Source organism: Falco punctatus (genome assembly GCF_963210335.1).
Source record: "Falco punctatus genome assembly, chromosome: 10".
NCBI classification, from domain to species: Eukaryota; Metazoa; Chordata; class Aves; order Falconiformes; family Falconidae; genus Falco; species Falco punctatus.
In genome coordinates, this window is record NC_137590.1 from 32,245,831 (window position 1) to 32,264,650 (window position 18,820).

Here is an 18,820-nt window from a genome sequence, read left to right on the forward strand (position 1 = left end):
ATAAACAACTTTGAGTCTACGTACCCTTGGGCAGGGATTAAAAAAAATCCTCTATTATGGGTACTTCAAGTGAGACTTCTTTGAAGGAATATAGTTTTAAGAATATTCAGTACATTTGGAAAAGAATCAACTCCCCTTAGCATCTCCAAAATTGATATTCAGAAACATTTTTTTAAAAACTTAGCCAAATGTATCTATGAATACACATATATGTAAGCATAAACACACAAAACACATAATGAGCATATGTGTGCGTGCATGTGCATTTTTAAATAATTATGCATACATGTGATACAAGATGATAATAAAACTGAGTTAACATTTTTTCTGTGTAAACCACGTTCCCTTCTATATGTATTGCTCAATCACATACCATACATCAGGTATTTTAAGCATGCTCAATGCAAAACTGGAAATCGTTTGTTGAAGGTCTTTAACAAAATATATTTTGTTTAAAACAATGATTTCCCTAAACAAAATAGCTTCATACAGGGATGATTTGATTCTAAAATACCTGTGGGATATTTTGGAGGGGTGTACTCTATAGCTGAGCTCAATTAGATAATATTCTGGCTCTAGAAACTAAATCACCCCCCCACCCCCCAAAATTACAAGTAAATGGAAATGACTATTGAAGATTGATGCAAGCTAAAAAAGTTTTACAACTCTTGCTTTGATAGAAGACATTTATCCGTTAATAGTGAAAATAAATAGACTTCTATATCTCATCAGATATTCATTGCAAATAAATAAATTTGAAAATTTATCTAGTGAGCTCTTTTGGTCCAGGATATTTGGAAAAGTAGGCTAAGGCTTCAGCAAAATGTGCATACATTAGCTTTGTTCCTTGTGTTTTGCCTTTTATGTAAAACTGTTCTACTTAAACACAGGGAAAACAATCCAGACTATATTCTTTGCTCTAAGAATGAAATCACCAGTTGTAAGCAGGTATGTAGAAATAATCTGGTATGCCACAGCCAGTTCAGCAAACAGAATAATTTAACTTCAAACAAAGCTTCTTTGTAAGCCTCAAAACTGAATAATTGATTTAAAACCAAGATGCCTTTCAATTACTGATGGCTGTTAAACACTTATTCCACTTTACAAAACAATCTGCAGAGATAAATCTTCCATAAATAGAAGAACATGACAAAGAACATGTAATGACAATAACAAGCTGGTGACTGATGCTCTAAAACACAGATAAAGAAGCTAACAGTGTCAGATCAAATAAATGGAAGACTAAGTCCTGCACAGTCTTATAAATTAAGTAAGTTATCAATGTCAAGATGTCAGCATGTAACAAAAACATAATAAAATAACGACAAATTTGCACAGACAACTTATGAGAAACTATTACACACACTGCACGACAGCTAGTTACTGCACCGCTACACCGTTAAGAGTGCCTGAACTCCGCAAACTAAACTACGTGACAGCTGAACACAGTGCAAAAACTGCAGAGAATTTCTCTTAGGGGATGATAGTGTTCAAGTTCAGCCAAAATCATCTCCTAAGTAAAACCAATCCCTGGAAATGGACTCACCTGAGATACCAATGAACTATGCATCTGTTCCTGTAAGGCTTTTTTCAGCTGGCTCACATCCTTTTCTAACTTCAGATATTCATTCCAGGCATTTTCCATTTCCTGTTAACAGAAGGAATATTCTAATACAATGTTATGATAAACTTTGAAATCACTCTATCCATTCTCTAACTGAGCACCCCAGTGTTTATGAGGTGGTGGTTTTCTATTATAAAAAGAAGCAAAAAATCCATCTTGTAGTCTACATTTTTGATGGGTTGATGATAAACTTTAAAATGCTTTATAGCCTGTGAGATCAAGTCAAGAATGCCTAGTTAAAAACCTCTGGCCAGATTCCTCACACAAACCCATTTCTCAAGCATAAAACTGGCATGTAACAGAATCTGTACCATGACTACTACGTTATGAAGGAATCAAGTCTGTTCCGGTTCCATTTCCTTTTACTTTGCTCCTCTAATTAAAACAACTTTACAACTGAGCTCCAGTCACCTAAACCACAGCTCATGTTTTGCAACACAAAGCAGGCTACCCATTAAAAGTTCCTCAGACTGTGCTGAAATGGCATTAGCAGTGAATAAACGCGCAGACACCTGGAAAATAAGCTTATCCCTTCACTCTACTTAGATCATTTCCAGCATCCATGGCACTTCTAACCCAGAACTGAGAAAATCAAGTGCTTGGTGCATTTTTATGTAAGGAATGATGGAATAAGGCTTTTTTTCTGAAGTTTGGAGAAGACTTGGGAGTTGAGGGGAAGAAATAATGGAGGTCTACAAAGCCATGAGTGGCATGGAGAGAGCAGGTAACAACTGACCATTCCCCATCCTTTCTCATACAAGAATAAGGGTCCATCACACGAAACATGTTTCAGTTAGGTTCAACACAAAGAAAAGAAAGTGGCTGTCCACCCAGTGGGGAAAAGATCCATGCAGTACCTTGCCAAATTATGTTTTGGATGCAAAAAGTTCACAGAATTGAATAGGAGAGTGTACAGGTTCTTGGCCATGAGATCTACTGAGGATCACTGAAGAGACAAACAGAATACCAGCTTCAGGAATTCTCTCAGCAGAAAACAGAAGCTGGATTGGTTATGACAGTAAATGCTACCCACCTCTCCTATCCTTACTCTTCCCTAAGCATCTGCTTAGGCCCACTGCTTCAGCCAGAACCCTGGGCTAGAACGTGCCTTGAACTGGACCGGTACAGCCAGTCTTACAATTTCTTGCCATTTATGCCCACAATCCAAATTTAAATGCTGCCTGTGAAAGTCAGCCATTTCCTACAGGCACAAATCACTGTATGTATATATATTTAAATAATACTGGCATTTTAATGATCATACTTACTATAGAACTTACTAACAGGAAAGATGTTCACACAATTCCAGAAACAATGTGATGAAGAGCTAGTCCCATATTCATTAAGAGGCAAGAATAATACAGTGAGTACACAACGTCCAGTTTTAATATACTCTCATGGCCAATTCTTAGAAATATTTTTATCAATAAAAATGTAACATTAAATTGCATTTGAATTTTATCCAGTCATAATATCAACAGTAAATTTTGACCAAAATATCAACAGACTTTGTCAATTCCTTTTCCCCTGGAAAAATCCCATGGAATCACACCTATATTTTCAAAGGACTAGCTGAAAGATTTGCAATTTAAGCCCCATACATAAATGAAAAAGGTATATAAAAAGTTTGTTGAGGTGGTTTTTTTTTGGTGGGTGGGAAAGTGGGAAGGGGGCATTGAAAATGAAGGCTAGAGAGATTGTTTAATTTTTTTTGTTCAGGTTTAGTACCCTATACCTTAACCAAATCAGTTCTGAATAGGACTTAACTCCCTATCCAACGAACAATACAGTTTTACTCAAACTGGTATTCTAATTATGGTTTTCTTGAAACAACCGAAAACACAAACCGTTGAAACTTTGGATATTTCAGCCCGAATATGTATGAGATCCTCTTGCAAAAGTCTCTGCTGGTAAGAAATTTTTTCAGCATGTTGTGGTTGGTCTTTGTACTGTTCCATCTGCCTGTGTAAGACCTCCAAAACAGACTCCAGCTGATCCTAAGAAAGAAGATGGCACCAAGCTTACATTTACATGGAATTCTACATCTACCTGTGGGAATATGAAAGTTGTTTTCCATGCCTCCAGTCTTTCCTATAAGCCACCAGAGGTTAGGGTTGACCTCCTCTTATGGAGGCTAAGATGTAAATGAAAAAAGTGCAAGAGCCTTAATTAACAAATATAACCAAAATTATGTGGTGTTTTCCATTAAGTAGCCAAAACTGTGGAAAAAACAAAGCACTGAGAGGGTCATTTTCATTTTCAAGAACAGGTTTCTAAATGTGGGTACTCAATCCTAACATAAAATCCAATTCTTTTCCTTAACATAAATTTATACACACGTCCAAAGAAAACTACTACAATGCCAGCAACATCTAGTAATTTGATTTTTGGTTTGCAATTCCCTATTTTACGATTCATTGAAAGTTGTTATTTTATTTTATAAAGCCCTTTTTATTCTACTCACTTTATTTTCCTTAAGGGCTCTTATTTTGTCCTCCAAGTCCTGCAGAATTCTGTCCTGCTCACAGAAAATGCTTAGCTTGACCTGAAAATGAAATCATACAAATATACAACGTCAGATTTTAAAAAGCAAGGCAGGAACATCTCCACTAGCAATATTTTACCCCAAAGAGCATAATAATGTGAACATGTAACAGTACAACATCAATAACCAAAACAGTGCGAGAAGTTCTGAAGTGGTATTTGATACTTACATCAATATCACTTTCTGCAATCTTGACAGGTTTTGTACTTCGTTCTTTTAACGTGTCACGTCCTGTCACCTAAGAGGAACAGGTTTTAAAGATCTGAGAAATTTGTTGCAAACTACAACTTAATTACGCTTCAACAAGGAAAAGTTTTGTTAAATATTCAGTATTAACAAAGACTAATAAAATTTTGGAGACAAGTCTTTTCAAATACGGCCTCTATTTTTAAAACAATGTTAGCAGAAAGGATTACTAGTTATATTAGGCTATTTAATAACTCTTACAGTTGCTTGAAATTTTGTACAAAACAGCATAATCCCACCGGTCTATGGTTACAAGGGTCCTGCTCCTGCAAAACCTAACAGTTTTAACGGTTCAGCTTTACTAGCTTTCTTGAAGCCAAAGGACTTGAACAGTTTAAATGCATGGTTGCAAGAATAACAGCATTAATTAAAGACTAAAAATACAAATTTTTGGCAACTATTTAATTCTACAAAGCACAGTCTCTTCCATATTACAGGGTGAATTTTATTAAAGACAGACTGCTATAGAAGCACTATACTGGAATTAAATGTAATTGATCTATTTTGACGTGTTTATAATATACCAAATCTCTCATTTCATAAATCACTTGTGTCATATTCAATTTCTGGTGAGAAGATTATCTTCCCGCATAACACAGTTTTTAAATCTGTACAGAAACCACACTGTATTATACTTCCAACCTTCACAGCAATCTTAAAACGAAGGCATGCCTATCTCTGTAGAAACATTTATTATTTTCATTGTCTGTATGGGACCCTTTTTGTAAGTAAATGAAGTTAAAAAAATGGCAATATGATACAGCTCATTAATCAAACAGTTTTTAAGAGCCTTAAAACCTAATGACTTAGTATTACTAATTACAATACTCCTAAAAATTCATTAAGGCAAATACTGTCTCACCAAAGAAATACCTGGTGTTTAGAAGTATGGTACTGATATACAGTATATTTCTATTCATATACAGGCAGAGTTTATGAAGAAAATTCATCTAAATATTGTATTTAATTAATATTAGAGCAGAAGTTGTTGGCTTTTTTGGTGTGGTAGAAGGGGTAGTTTTCTTTTTACTGAGCAACTGGCAATCTCCAGGCTTAAAGCTCCATAGCTTACTTATTAACCTAACGGGCACCTACACAATCATGCTCACTTTCTGAAAGTAATTCTATTTTACTCTAAGCCTAGCTAAATCTTTGATAAACCTGTTTCTCATCTAATGTTCTATGAAGTTAGCCACCTACACTTAGTATTTTCAAGTAACAAAGTAGGTTTAAGACAGAAGAGTATGGCCAGCATTTCTGGTTATGGTCTTCTCCCCTCCAACGGCACACTCCATTCAAAGACTAATCATGTGTATTCATGTGATCAAATGTTGCTTCACCACCACCAAAATCAAAAGCATTTACTGCCTCTCAAAACTTCCAGTTTTCAGGTATTTTGATTTTCAACAATGATGTGTTTTACATAAGAAACCCCCTTTCCTTCAGAAGTATTAATGGAATTATTTAAATGCCAAATCCTATGTATAACAGTAACAAATAATTAAACTTAACTATAAACACTAGCATGTCAACATAATAGTTTTGCATATTTAATTATCTGCAAGCTAAGAGAATGCAAAAGCCTTTTTCAAAGCAATGGAATTAACATAAAAACCAAGGTCTACAGATTTGGGGGATATTTTAAATTGCATAATCAGGACTGTAAAGAATTTGTTAATTATCAAGCAGCAAACATGAGAACATAATGGAGATATAGCATGCTTTTACATTTTCAAAATTACACATAGGAGTCACTACTCGACACAACCATTTTCAAAACATGATAAAATGAAACCAAACACTGAGGTCAGCCATAATTTCGCATACAGACTCCCAAAGGGGAGGGGGAGGAGAAAAAAAAAAGAAAGAAAAAAAGGGGGGGGGGGTAAGTCTTACAGAAAGCACTACTGGTTACCGTAAGACGCCTGTAAAAGCCAGAATACGTAAACACCGACTGCTATTTTAAAAAGCAATGGGATGAGCACATTTCAGATGCAAGCAGTCTTACATGTATACTGGACAGTAACCCTTGTGCTGAGTTCTTTAGCACTTTGTATATCATGTTGATCAGAGGTCCATTATTTTCTATCTGTTTCAAACAAAAGTTTAGCAATAGCTTGTTACAGATGTCAAAATCAACCCCCCCCCCCAAACCTCTGAGCAGCAGTAATCACATGCTCTTATGTCACACCCATCCTTGAGCTTTATAGTCTCTATCATCTGCCAGTACAGGAGCTGTTACTGGGTATCCAGCTAGCTTATGTTGTGGGCAGGCTGCTCATCCAACCATAAGACTTTTTTCATTTACAAAACACACACACAAACACACAACACGAAACAGGATTTGTTCAGACATGTCCAATTGCAGTTTCAAGAGCGTTACGACTTACAGCAAGATATTTTCTGTGCTATAATATGTAGTAACACTTGTGCCAAGAGCTCTATATTGATAATTTGAGCAACCTAGTTAAAACCTCAGTGGAAGAAGTCATTGCAATCACACTTACCCCTCCTCCCACAACAAATACCTGCCAGGCACTATCTCCTTTGTTACCTACGTGACACAAGCTTGTACTAGCAACCTCTTTCAGCTGCAGCTGAAACGAAAGTCTCAGATATTACAGTATGACTGACTGCAGAAGAATGAAGCAGGACCACTGCTGAACCACCGAGAGAGGCCCCAAATTTGGTTCAATTGGTTGCACAATTTATATTTAGTGACACAAACTTTCCTAAACTTCCTCATCCATATTTTGTATAACCTGCTGGGGAATGTTTGTAAAGTCTTGTGAGGTGAGGCTGCCCATCCATCCCTCATGTGGCCTGCTTGAACTTAATTTCATAGCCTCGAGAAGGGAAGCTTCCTTCCCCACTTGTATTTCATCTTACTTGCAAAGTCATCTCAGAATCTTGTGGGGAAAACTTTTTCTTTCCTTTGCTCTTCCTTTCTGCTTTTCTAATACAGGGTCTATCCACTCTAGAGATTAAAAACTCCCAGCTGTAGACATCTGCTTGCAGAAGAGGCATGGTTATGCTACAGCATACAGATACGCCATGTCTTCCATGATCCACAACACCTCTATTTCGTGAGTGAAAAAAGAATACAAAGTCATTGCTACAATTTTTTTGGGAAAAAAAAATTTCATCACCTAAGGGCAGTAGCATTAAAGGAAACCTCCACAATGTATTTGGCAAGTTCAAAATTATCAATAATTTTTCTTCATAGCGTGAGTAAACAGCCTCGAGATGTGGGTTTTTTTAATGTCAGAAATAGCTCACATGCAAGAGAAAACTCCTGAAATGCATTAGTATCTCTGGAGCATTTTTACTTCACTCATACTTATGTTATGACCATACACTATAATATTGATCCATATCATCTTGGTATTAACATAAAAATTATTTATTAGATAATATTTTAAAACACTTAAGTAATAAAAAATAGGCTCGTATAAAAGGATAAGAGCCAGGGGACACACATATAAAACATGTGAGTAATGACAAATTACTAAATGCTGCATAACCAGTTACTGTAATGAGTTTTAGTACTATGGCATGCATTATGCAGTTAATTGCTTAATTGCTATTCCATGTTGAAAAGTTGTATTTTGAAACCTCTAAGAAGAGAGAGATCTTCAGTAATAATGGATTTAGTGAAAAGAAACAAGTTTAACTCCAGTTCTAAAATCTTCAGTCCTATTTGAAATTATTTCATCAGAGTGTGTTTAACTCAAAGCCCAATGAAGTCAAAAGAGAGACTTGAATTAACAGGCTCGCCATCTGAGCCTCCAGTGTCTTAATGAAAAGTACCATGTGTATGAACTGTGCATGTGCCATATTCCACCGTTACCAAATCAGTGATTTGCTGAGTTTCATCCAGCAGTCTATTCTTTTTCCTCATACTGCAAAACAAAGCATCTCTACATTTAGTGGCAAAACACAAATTCAACAACACAAAGACACCCTCTCAAATTTCACATGGTTTCCTTAATCTCTCAGCAACCTGACCTGAATCTTTGCATTCCTGGATCACCACTGAAAGAATGCCCGCTGTGAAACATCACATCATCCTGAGGGAAACACACTTCACGTTTTGAATGGCAAGGTTTTCAGAAGGGAACCAACGCCAGCATCAAGTTCCTTTTCACATAAAGATCAGGCGCCCACATACATTTCTCTTTCTGGCTACTGTTGTCAGGTGCTACACAGACTGCAGGAAGGCACCAGAGGAGCTTCTGGGAGACCAAACAGATCTATGCCCCAGACTGCAACGAAGCAATCCAGATGGAATCCACTAAAAAGTTTAAAACCCATCCCAATAATTTTGCTAAGCATATTAACATTTTCAAAGGCTTAAACTGTGGCCACTTTTTAACTGTGAAAACTTCTGTTTTATAATACACAAAACACTGTCTCTATTAATAATTTCTCAAATTGTAGGACCTTTAAACTGGAATTTGTCACAAAAACTCAGCCAACAGCTTGGGATGCAGTTACATTTGGCAAACCCATGAACAAACCAAGAACAAGACCTAAAGTGCAATGTGTCCAACCAATTTTAAAGTTTACACATTTGATCATTTAGACTATATATACCACATACATTATGTGATAAACTCTTTGTATATATGACACTATATATATGCATAATATGTATGACTAATGTTTTCCGTTGATGTATTCAATTATATATTCAGCCATTAAAACATCAGATGAAATTGAAATATGCATACTGACACGGCCAGTCAGCTCATTTAGTTGCACATATGCAACACTCCATGGCATCAGTGAGAGCTACGTACGTGCAAACAATAAGGATAACAAGGTGCCAGCTTTCACTCCACCTTGATTTTCAGAAACACCTTATGATTTCAATGTGGTGAGACATCCTACACACCACAGAAAGTGGCTGACTGCTTTGCAAAGCACAATGATTGTAAATTTGGGGTTTGGTTTTTTGGGTTTTTTTTTCTTCTAAACCTGGTATTAGTAAGTCTAGGTTTGCTTTCAAATTGCCAACTATCAGGTGCACAAGATACAGAAGTAATTTAGTTTAGGCGGATGCTTTGATGCTCAGTATCATAGTTTTAATTATTTTTTTTTTTTAAGGACATATCATGTAACACTCTTTGGGCAGATTGTACCTATGGATGGATGGATGGATGGTGCATTTGAAATCTCTTAGCTGTAATAACATGAAAACAATGTCAGGTGCTAATTAATCACCACACTTTCACAAGAAAGCAAGGCATTATAAATACAGTATGTCATAAAAGCAAGGAAAAAGTCAGATCAAGGAGATTTAAAGGGAAAAAAGCTGGAATAAAAGAACACCCTATTTGAACTTAGAGGAGTTGACTTCATATTGGTTCTAATGCTACATTTGAACTAAAGCAGACAAACATTTGGAAACAGTTTTTATCTGGTTTCACTAAACCCACATCATATTCATCTGGAGTACCAGTAACACAAGTTCCTCCTACAAGATGAAGCAATTATACTTTCTGACTTTGCACTTTTAATTGCATAGTCACTACTATAAAGACATTCAATATTCTACGTGCCACAGTGATGGCAAAAGACAGAATTCCCATCTCTGAGCAGGTGATCTGAAAACCTGCAGGTACAAAGATGACATATAAAAGACCACTGGGTTAAAAAAAAATAATAATGGAAGTAGACTCCTATAAAATCTTACCTTTAGATCCAGATACTCCAAATCCTTTTTCAACTGGATGTAAGTGTCATCCGCCTTCAGGTAAGTACATAGGGAAAAAACAATGCAATGTATTTGAATGGTTGAAACAATTTCAGAATGCTTGGGTTGGTTAGATATAAGACATTGGGTGAAAGAAGAATCAAAATAACGGAGTAGGGAGCACATTAAAAAAAAAAAAAAAAAAAAAAAGAAGCAGATTTGCTCCACCAGCATATTGCTATTTACAGCTGAAAATGGGCAAAAAATTTCCCAGGAATATTACTACCTCATGCCCACCCTCCAAACAGAGATTTGAGTTTTCCACCTCTAGTGAGATACATAACTACCTGAAACAACAGATCTGCAAAAGTTACTTTCTCAAAGGTAAATTCCTACTGGCCATCCCTTCACTGAAAAAGCGAAGGTGGTATCCTCCAGCACCGTATCTCCCTTTGGGAGCAGAAGAGAAGCCTTCTACCTAACTGAATGTAACCAGAAGCCATCATATAACAAACCATTACAATACTTTTGATCACATTTCATACATATTTTAAGATATGAATTCTTTTAGTCAGTGGAAGTACAAAATAAGTTTTGTGACTAAAATACTGAAAGAGATCTCACTTATACGATTAGAGAACCCATTTTTTCTTTTAAGTAAGAGCATTCAACTTGACCCTTATTTTTCATTGGCTCACCTGTAATTGCCATCACCTTAATTTTATAGTTACATTCATCTAGGAACATCCTCATTACAGTCACTTCAAGAAAAAGCATGCACAGAAATCATAACAGTTATTTCTCCTTTTTTCAAAAGAAGTATTTGCAATACAGAACAAAATAAAGTTTAATTGTTGCAAATGTGCTTTGCAGTCAGCCAAAATGCCCCAAATTTCCTAGGATTTCATTGCTATTTTGACAGGATGTTATCCTGGGTACATTAAAATTCAGAATAAAAGAAAAACACAGCTGTACCTTTTCTCAAGTTTTGAGCCAAGGAGAATGTGTATGTAGTTAAAGAAAAGAAAACCCCTTTATACCATAAAATCAATAGATCACACCTGCATTTCTTTAGAGGTGTTCACTTACAATTCTCATCCAATCAGCTTGTAAGTCTGGCTGAGGACTTGGCTAGGAAGTCTGCCTATTTTTGGAGAAACCCCTGTTACTATTGCCCATCTTAGTGCAATTGTTCTGTAGGTGAGGTAAGGCAGGACATGAAACTTTTCCAAATTCAAAAATAATTCCTTTAGTTTGGGGCTAATATAAAGTCTTCACCAATTCGAAGAAGAGTCACCCCGTTTTATTCCCAGGTGGCTCCATTTTTGAGGCTCTAATACGAACCCAAGAGCTGTGTAAGTACATTTCAGTTTGATCTCAAGTTTACAAGTTTCATTCACCAGGGCAATCAAGAGCCCTGCCGATGATCCCAAATGCACCTGAGCTTTTCTGAACCAAGGTTCACCTGCAGAACTGACACAGCTGCAAGCTCAGATGGATGTACAAACTGGCTGATGCATTTCCATTTGCAGGTGACACAGCGTGTGGCACAGGGAGCCAATCCCATCATGAAAGCAGCACAAAGAAATGGGTTTGCTTTAGAATGAACTTCTATTTTAGCCCACATTTCTGAAGATGCAGCATTTTCAGAAATAGTATAAAAAAGGAAGTATACATGATGCTTTGAAAATTACGCACCGGTGCCCTATAACTTATAACGCTCATCTTTGATAGCGAATACAGCAGCAAAGAAAAACCGCAAACAACCTGGGAACTGTAAGAATACCAAAGGATGGGCGAGAAAGCACAGACTCAAGCACGCCACTAACGAAGCATTTGCAGAGTCACAAGATGTCATACGGCACAGATGAGCCACGCAGCAGCTGACCTGATAGGTGGAATTAGTTGGCAAGTGCTGCAGTAATTGTGCGATTGTGTAATTTCGTATACTAGCCAACTTAGCCTGATGTCTCCTTAATCGAATGAGAAGCAATGTTAGCTCTTCAGGCTGCAGGTATTTAGACACAGTGTAAAGAGGAAATTAGCAGTCTTCAGGGAGAGGAACTGTAATTACATTTTTCACCTCAGTGCCCAGAAAGCAGTTACTTGACATGATTAAGCAATTATTTCATTAACTTTGTATTTGGTCAAATAAACATAATAAAAGTTGAGTCCTGTAATAACAGACAGCTCACCCCCTGTTCATGTTGCAGATAACAGCAAAATCCCTACAGGCTTTACTGGGAGCTGGTTAAGATTAAGTTCTCATTCAAGTTACTTATGTTTTAACTAATAAAAATACAACTACTATGGAACAAGCAGGATTAGAAAAATTAACTACAATACTATGATGACAAAAAAGGAAAAGTAACTCTCAACTTACCGACTTGCCATGCAAACTGGGTGCGCTCACAGTGTGTGTCATGTAGCCCATGGCAGGCATAGAGCGTCGATCGATGTGAGTTGAGCTCTGTAAGAAGCCACAGCCAGAATGTTAAGGATCACCTCCAGTGAGAGGTACGTTGCACTTGAGGGCAAATTTGGAAGATACACACCTCTGCCCCAATTTTCTATTTGAATTCACAGCATGCTTGGATTAGGGTAACATCCATGGGCCAGCCAGATCCTTTGATGATTAAGTAGAGCTTATGAATGAACAAATGCAAATTTAGCACCTGTGACACTGGGCAAATCAGCAGATTCTGGCAGACCAAGATGCTTCAGCAGCACATGCCGAGTGGCTTCCAGCAAATAATAATAAAAAAATTCATAAAGTTCCCCCCTACCTAATGTCTCTCAGAGAAAGGCTGGTTGGCTGATGCCCTAGGACAGCCGGCTGTGAATGCCTTCTGTCAGCCAGGGAACACTAAGCTACTGACATGAGTGACACCTTGTGGCAATGGGTTCCATTAATACCAGGGTTTTTTAAATAATCATGTTTTATCTGCCCGTCTCTGCTCATAACATGAAAACCTACAGCACATCCATTCTTTCATCCTTCTCTTAATGCCAAACTTTTACAACTTTCTTCAAGGCAGACTAAATGTCTCGTGATTTATTTTTGTACCTTTCTGAATTTCACTGAACGGTGTTTTGTTCTGCCTTTTTTCCCCCTTTTTAAATTTATTTAAAAAAAAAAGTGTAACTGGATGGAATTTAATAAAGCATTCCAGGTAGGGAGCATTATAACAGATTTTTGTAGACACATACATTTAGATGTAAAATGACGCTGTGTACTTACATATAAAAACATGAGCAGTTTTTCTCTAGAACCTTTCACAGAAGCAAAGTTTTGCAGATGAGAAAAACTGTATTCCCCTATATTGGTAAAGCCAGTATGATGTAAAGAGTTTCATTTTCTGAGCAAAATTTATGCAGCTACATTGCACAGGAAGAGAAAAGACTGCTGTACATTCCTTTGCAAGGGATGTAATGCTCCTTCAGTTTACACGTGGAGAAACCAAATGTCTGGTATAATATAATCAGGAGTTAAAACAAATATTAATTTCCAGTGCTGCACATCACTAGCCTATTTCATCCTCTGACAGAATACTATAAATGTATCAATGCTGAAAGACATCTGACAGCTATACTGCATTTAAACTAAAAAAAAAAAATAAGCTAAACTGTGCATAAAGCTAGCATGCAATCCAAAGTCATGGTCCTGACCCCACAGTAGGTATGGGAATTTACAGTTCTCTTTCTTTGCAAATACTTTCCCCATCAGGGCCCTTGGTTGAGGTCAAAGAATTCGGTGAATAGAGGCTTTCATTTCCACTTATTCCTGTGTAAGAGCTACCAAGAAAAGTAAACTCTACATTGATTCAATCCTGAACTTCCCTGCTTTCCTCCTTAGGCAAGGAGAGCCATGTGGAGTACCAAACCCTCGGTCACCCGTGGATAAGAGGGTACAACAGTACCTACAAAAGGAACCATAGTGGAATTCCGCAAAAGGTTACAGTTTCAGATCAACGCTATTTGATTTTGGTTAGCCCAATGATAATGACTTTGCAAAGGGCTTAAATTATCAAATGCATGAAAGATTATTATGTTTTTAGCTGTAACTAAAAACTGAATCAGCTGTAAGACTAAATACAATAGCAAAGCAGGTAGAGAAAGCAGACACAGCAAACACTGAAGACTACAAGCAAAAGTAAATAATCAAGGAGGAGTTTATCTTGATGAGTTTTATATTCTTGCCTATCTACTCAATACATTAAAATACTACAATTTGTGTATCTTATACATATAAATCTATGCCTTCCAGTTTTTAAACAAAAATACTCCAAACCGATGTGATGTGCCACCAACTTTCCTTTCCCAACCAACAAAACTTGATCAATTTGAAATTATCAGAAAAATAAGAATTTCAGGAGAAAATTCTTCATTGTATTATCTTTTACAACTTGCACAACCTTTCATACACAAGGAAGGATGAAATGAAAAATGAGTAAATTAAATTATCGATGTACGACACCACAGGTAGCACACTTTGAAATCAGTTATAGCGTGTACAAACCTTTACCGCATGGTTTCGTATCTTCCTGGGTGATCCAGCAAAAGGAACGTCTACAGTCTGTCTCTCATCCGATGGTTTAACCGTAAGCCTTTCTGCAGGAGTATGCGGTCTCCTTGGGGGAAAGCTTTTTGGAGGTCCAGGTGGAGGAATATCAGATGGAGAGGGCGGAACCGATATCGATCGTGGAACATCTAATGAACTTTTTGACTTACTACGATCAATAAAGTCTGAAGAACCTACATAAAGTGGGGCAGTGGGGCTGCCGTGTTTAAATTGCTGTCTCTGCTGCCACTCATACAGCTGCCAAACAGTTCCATCCTTGTTTGCTTTCCTTTCCTCCTGGGACATCTTCAAGTGGCTAACGCGATCTTGTGCATATTTGTAGTCACTCGGCAAATTGCGGTTTGGTGGTGGTGGTGAGCTCCCTGAATGCTGCCTGGTATTCTTTGGCAAAGTGTGATAGTTTTCAGGAAAAGGTGGATTGGGACCCTGACGTGTAAGAGTCTGATCAGAAGTGAGGCTGTAAAGGAGGTGGAAGAAATGGGTAAATTTCAGCATACATTGACGAGCGGGAGTGACTGATTAAAAAAAAAAAAAAACCTCTAATGACATTAGCTTAGGAGCTACTTGACACAACATCAGAGTCATTTTAAAAGAATTTTCAGAAAAAATAACAAAGTAATATTAACGTATTGCCCAAAAATGTTATGCTGTACCCATGCAAAGATGCAAATAGTATAAATACAGGCTTTTAATTTAGTGTCTAACCTAGGATGACCTACTGGAACTAAAATTAAGGAACAGCAGCATTATGTACTTAGGCCAAACGGAATGTCAAGAACATGAAGAAAGGAATTATTATGATTAAAGAGCAAATTCATAAATTAAAGTATGTATCTTCACCGAAAGCCTGCTCACCACTAGGTGGTGTGGTTTACGAACAACAAATGCGGGCTCATTATAAAAAAATTACCTTAAAGTGCAAGAAGAAATCTCAGTAATCACAGAATGAGTATCTCAGATAATTTTTGTTCATGAGAATTAAAAAAAAAAAAAAAAAGGTAAGAAACTGCTCAAGGCCCCCAGATCTGTATGACTGACTTTCATCTGACCTAATCCTTCTGGTTTGACTGTTTCAAGCAACACAAGGCTTTTTGCAACAAAACTCACTGAGAAACTAAAATATCAAACAAGGTGTTGCATCCGGGCTTTAGTACTGAACCCATAATATGCTTAAACTGTAGAAATTAAATCTTTTAGGAGGGAGAGAGTTAAGAGAGAATTGGCAAAAGCTCTGACAAAGTTAGCTCTCCTACTCTGAAGTCAAAATCTTGCTGTAACTTCATGCATAAGAACCTGCTTAATTTCTGATTCTCCAGTTAAATATCTGGGGGTTTTGTACATGCAGTCATTTGCCCATTGACTGAGGATCACCAAACAGAAAACCACTCTGCTAGACTTGCTACAGAGCAGCAATACAGAAAATACACAAAAACAACAAAAAACCACCCCCACAAATGAAGATACTTGGAGCACATTCATCACTCCACTCAGTAGGTTCCACTTTCTGCATGAGAGGGAGACCTGATGGTTTGGGAACTGCAGGAATTCCACATGAAAGAAAGGGCAGGATGGAAAGGAACCTCTTTGTTCAGCGTCAAAGAATAACAGAAGCAGGGGGAAAGGAACTGCTGCTGGTAACTCCTGCTCAGTAACAGCCTCTGTCTCTTGCTGCTTGCAGGATTTGGCGCTGCTGGGTGGCCTTGAAATACGGATGCTCTAGGGGGGACACATAATTCCTCATGCCAGAAAGCAGAATAACTGCCCCGCGCTGCATCGAGCACTTACAGATTCCTCAAAGCACTGCTCTCATAGCACAGAACCGTGATGTTACCTCAGGTTTCACAGTGAAGGCAGGTAGTATGAACAGAGGCAATAAAGATCAGCATTTAGTGGTCAAGTAGCCTCTTTTATTTGTCTGTACCCTGTATGCTCTCCACTGTACTGCTAATTCTTTCCACATGAAAATCAAAGTGGTTGCTAGAAACATGTTTTCTCTAAACAGGAATGAGAATGGAGAAAGCTTGGAGTGGGTGATGCTTCAAAAGGACATCTGAGACAGGCATGAAGCTAGGACAGATCCTTTTGCCTTTTCTGCGGAAAAATGGGCAAGGGGGCTTGACCATTCCTATACTCCAACCTAGCAGAGCCGTCTATTGAATGGCAAACTAGTGAATGTTTCAAATCATCTGTGTGTGGTTTCTTTCTAATTGGACGTGAAAGGGTTCAGTACTGACATCAGCCGGAATTAATGGTAGTCAATGAAGTGACCAGGGCTAGCAGCTTTAGGAGCTAACACCGTCCGAAAAGAAATACCCCATGAGATTTAGTTGGGGAGGACACACAGAAATATCACACCTTTCCTCCAAAAAAGAATTAATTTGTCTGAAAGGAACTAAAAAATGTTTGGATGAAAGCAGTACTTTGAGCAGCTGGGAAGTGCCAGCTTCATGCAATACTTCATGCAATACCTGCTAGAAGAAACCCCAAAGCTGCACGTGCGTTAGATTGCACAGAGAAAGTCACATCCAACCTGAACTTTAGAGGCACCTGCCTATATACAGGCAGGCTGCAATTTCTCAGTATATGAAGATGGGAGAAACCTCCAGCTGAGATGACAGGCTTTAAGCAGGTGGCATCTCTACCACACAAGTTTTCAGAACCTTAAAAATCATTTACGCTACATAAAAACAGGTACTAAGATGACAGATCAATTTCTGCAACGGGAAAAGAACGCTGTCCCAAATGACCCCACTTAGTCCACAACGGACTGTGGACAATTGCTTTCTCAAGGATCAAGAGTAAAAATAAGCAAAAGCAGTTGTTCTCGTGAACCTCCCGCTCTTGAATGATGAGGTAGAAATAATATAATAAGGAAAGCAGACACTGAAGAGTGAAAAACTGGCCTGATGCTATATTATATGATTACAGGCCATGAAAATCATTCAGGGACTGCAATGGGAAGCAATGGCATGGAAGATCTTTCAAAAAGAAAAGACAAAAGTTCAAATGAAAACAAACACAATTATTGGAAAACTACGTCCATTCATGGGAAAGCAGAGAAGCTAACAAAGACAATGTTTCTTCCTTAAGCACATCAGGAAGGAACGGAAAGTTCTGCGTATCAAAAAATGTTAAACACTGTATTTACAAGGAAGGAAATTTCTCAACATGACTGCATTTAGTTGTGAAATACTGAGCTTATCTTTATCAGATTTATGTATGTTTTTAAGTGCAAATAAACTGTTAGCAATGGCAGATTCTTTACAATAATGCATTCCCTATGTCTATCCAGGTACTGGAATCAAACCAAAGACTAATAATCTCTTGACAGCTGCTGTTTGATGGTCCTGACCTTTAATTACTTAAAACCAAAATCTCCTGAAAGCCTCCTTTCAAACTTTTCAATTCTCTAGATGTCTCCCAAAGGCTAGCACGAACCTTACCAAAGCAGGTACTCCCCTTTGCTGAGAACGGAGTGGGGTTATATGGCTACACTGGATGTAACTGTGGTGCAGCCAACAGTTCATTGAGAGGTAGGTGAATGTCCAGAGTGACAGCTAACATCTACTAGTTAGCAAACAGTTCCAAGTGCTTTTTTTATAAAAAGGGGAAGTAAAAGATCTATTTGAAAGATCTAAATATCCACATAAAAGGGGCAATCCCTGCAAAAAGTTATACAAACTGTTGTATTTGTGTGAAGCCCCCCTAGCTGAAAGAGTTCTTTCTTGTCATAATCCACTTGCTGCAAGCCCTGCACCTTTAAACACCTGAACCAGGAAACAAAACAGTACTCATTCTGTGTCCAAAAATTATAAAGGCTTCTAGAACCTCAGAAGTTCTTTGTAATGTTTCAGGTGGAGTAACAATTTCTTAATGCTCTGCATTGACTAAGTGGTCCACTCATATCTACTAAAATCAAAATAGAATGTCAATCAAATCATCGACTCCCTTAGATATCTATATCCTGCAATCAAGACAACATTTGACAACTAACATGCCATTTCTGTCCATCAGCTAAGTGCACTGCGACAACCTCTTCAGGCTGAGAGAGGGTACCGTTTAAAAGATTCATCTATTAATCTTCAGGAAGGTAACGTTCAATTTATTTTGAACTCAAAGAATATA

At 37.6% G+C, this 18,820-nt stretch overlaps 1 protein-coding gene across 9 annotated transcripts in view; it reads right to left on the reverse strand.

The window, feature by feature from the left end:
• The window catches only part of PLEKHA7 (pleckstrin homology domain containing A7), a 160,138-nt gene that overhangs the window by 19,434 nt on the left and 121,884 nt on the right, over positions 1-18,820 (reverse strand). For all 9 annotated transcript variants that reach the window (XM_080405488.1, XM_080405486.1, XM_080405487.1 and 6 more), the window contains 7 exons: positions 14,633-15,152; positions 12,497-12,583; positions 10,114-10,167; positions 4,339-4,407; positions 4,089-4,169; positions 3,472-3,621; positions 1,547-1,648 (listed from right to left, as the gene is read on the reverse strand). In XM_080405488.1, the coding sequence (XP_080261614.1) occupies positions 1,547-1,648; positions 3,472-3,621; positions 4,089-4,169; positions 4,339-4,407; positions 10,114-10,167; positions 12,497-12,583; positions 14,633-15,152 (1,063 nt within the window). The remainder of the gene's footprint in view (positions 1-1,546; positions 1,649-3,471; positions 3,622-4,088; positions 4,170-4,338; positions 4,408-10,113; positions 10,168-12,496; positions 12,584-14,632; positions 15,153-18,820) is intronic.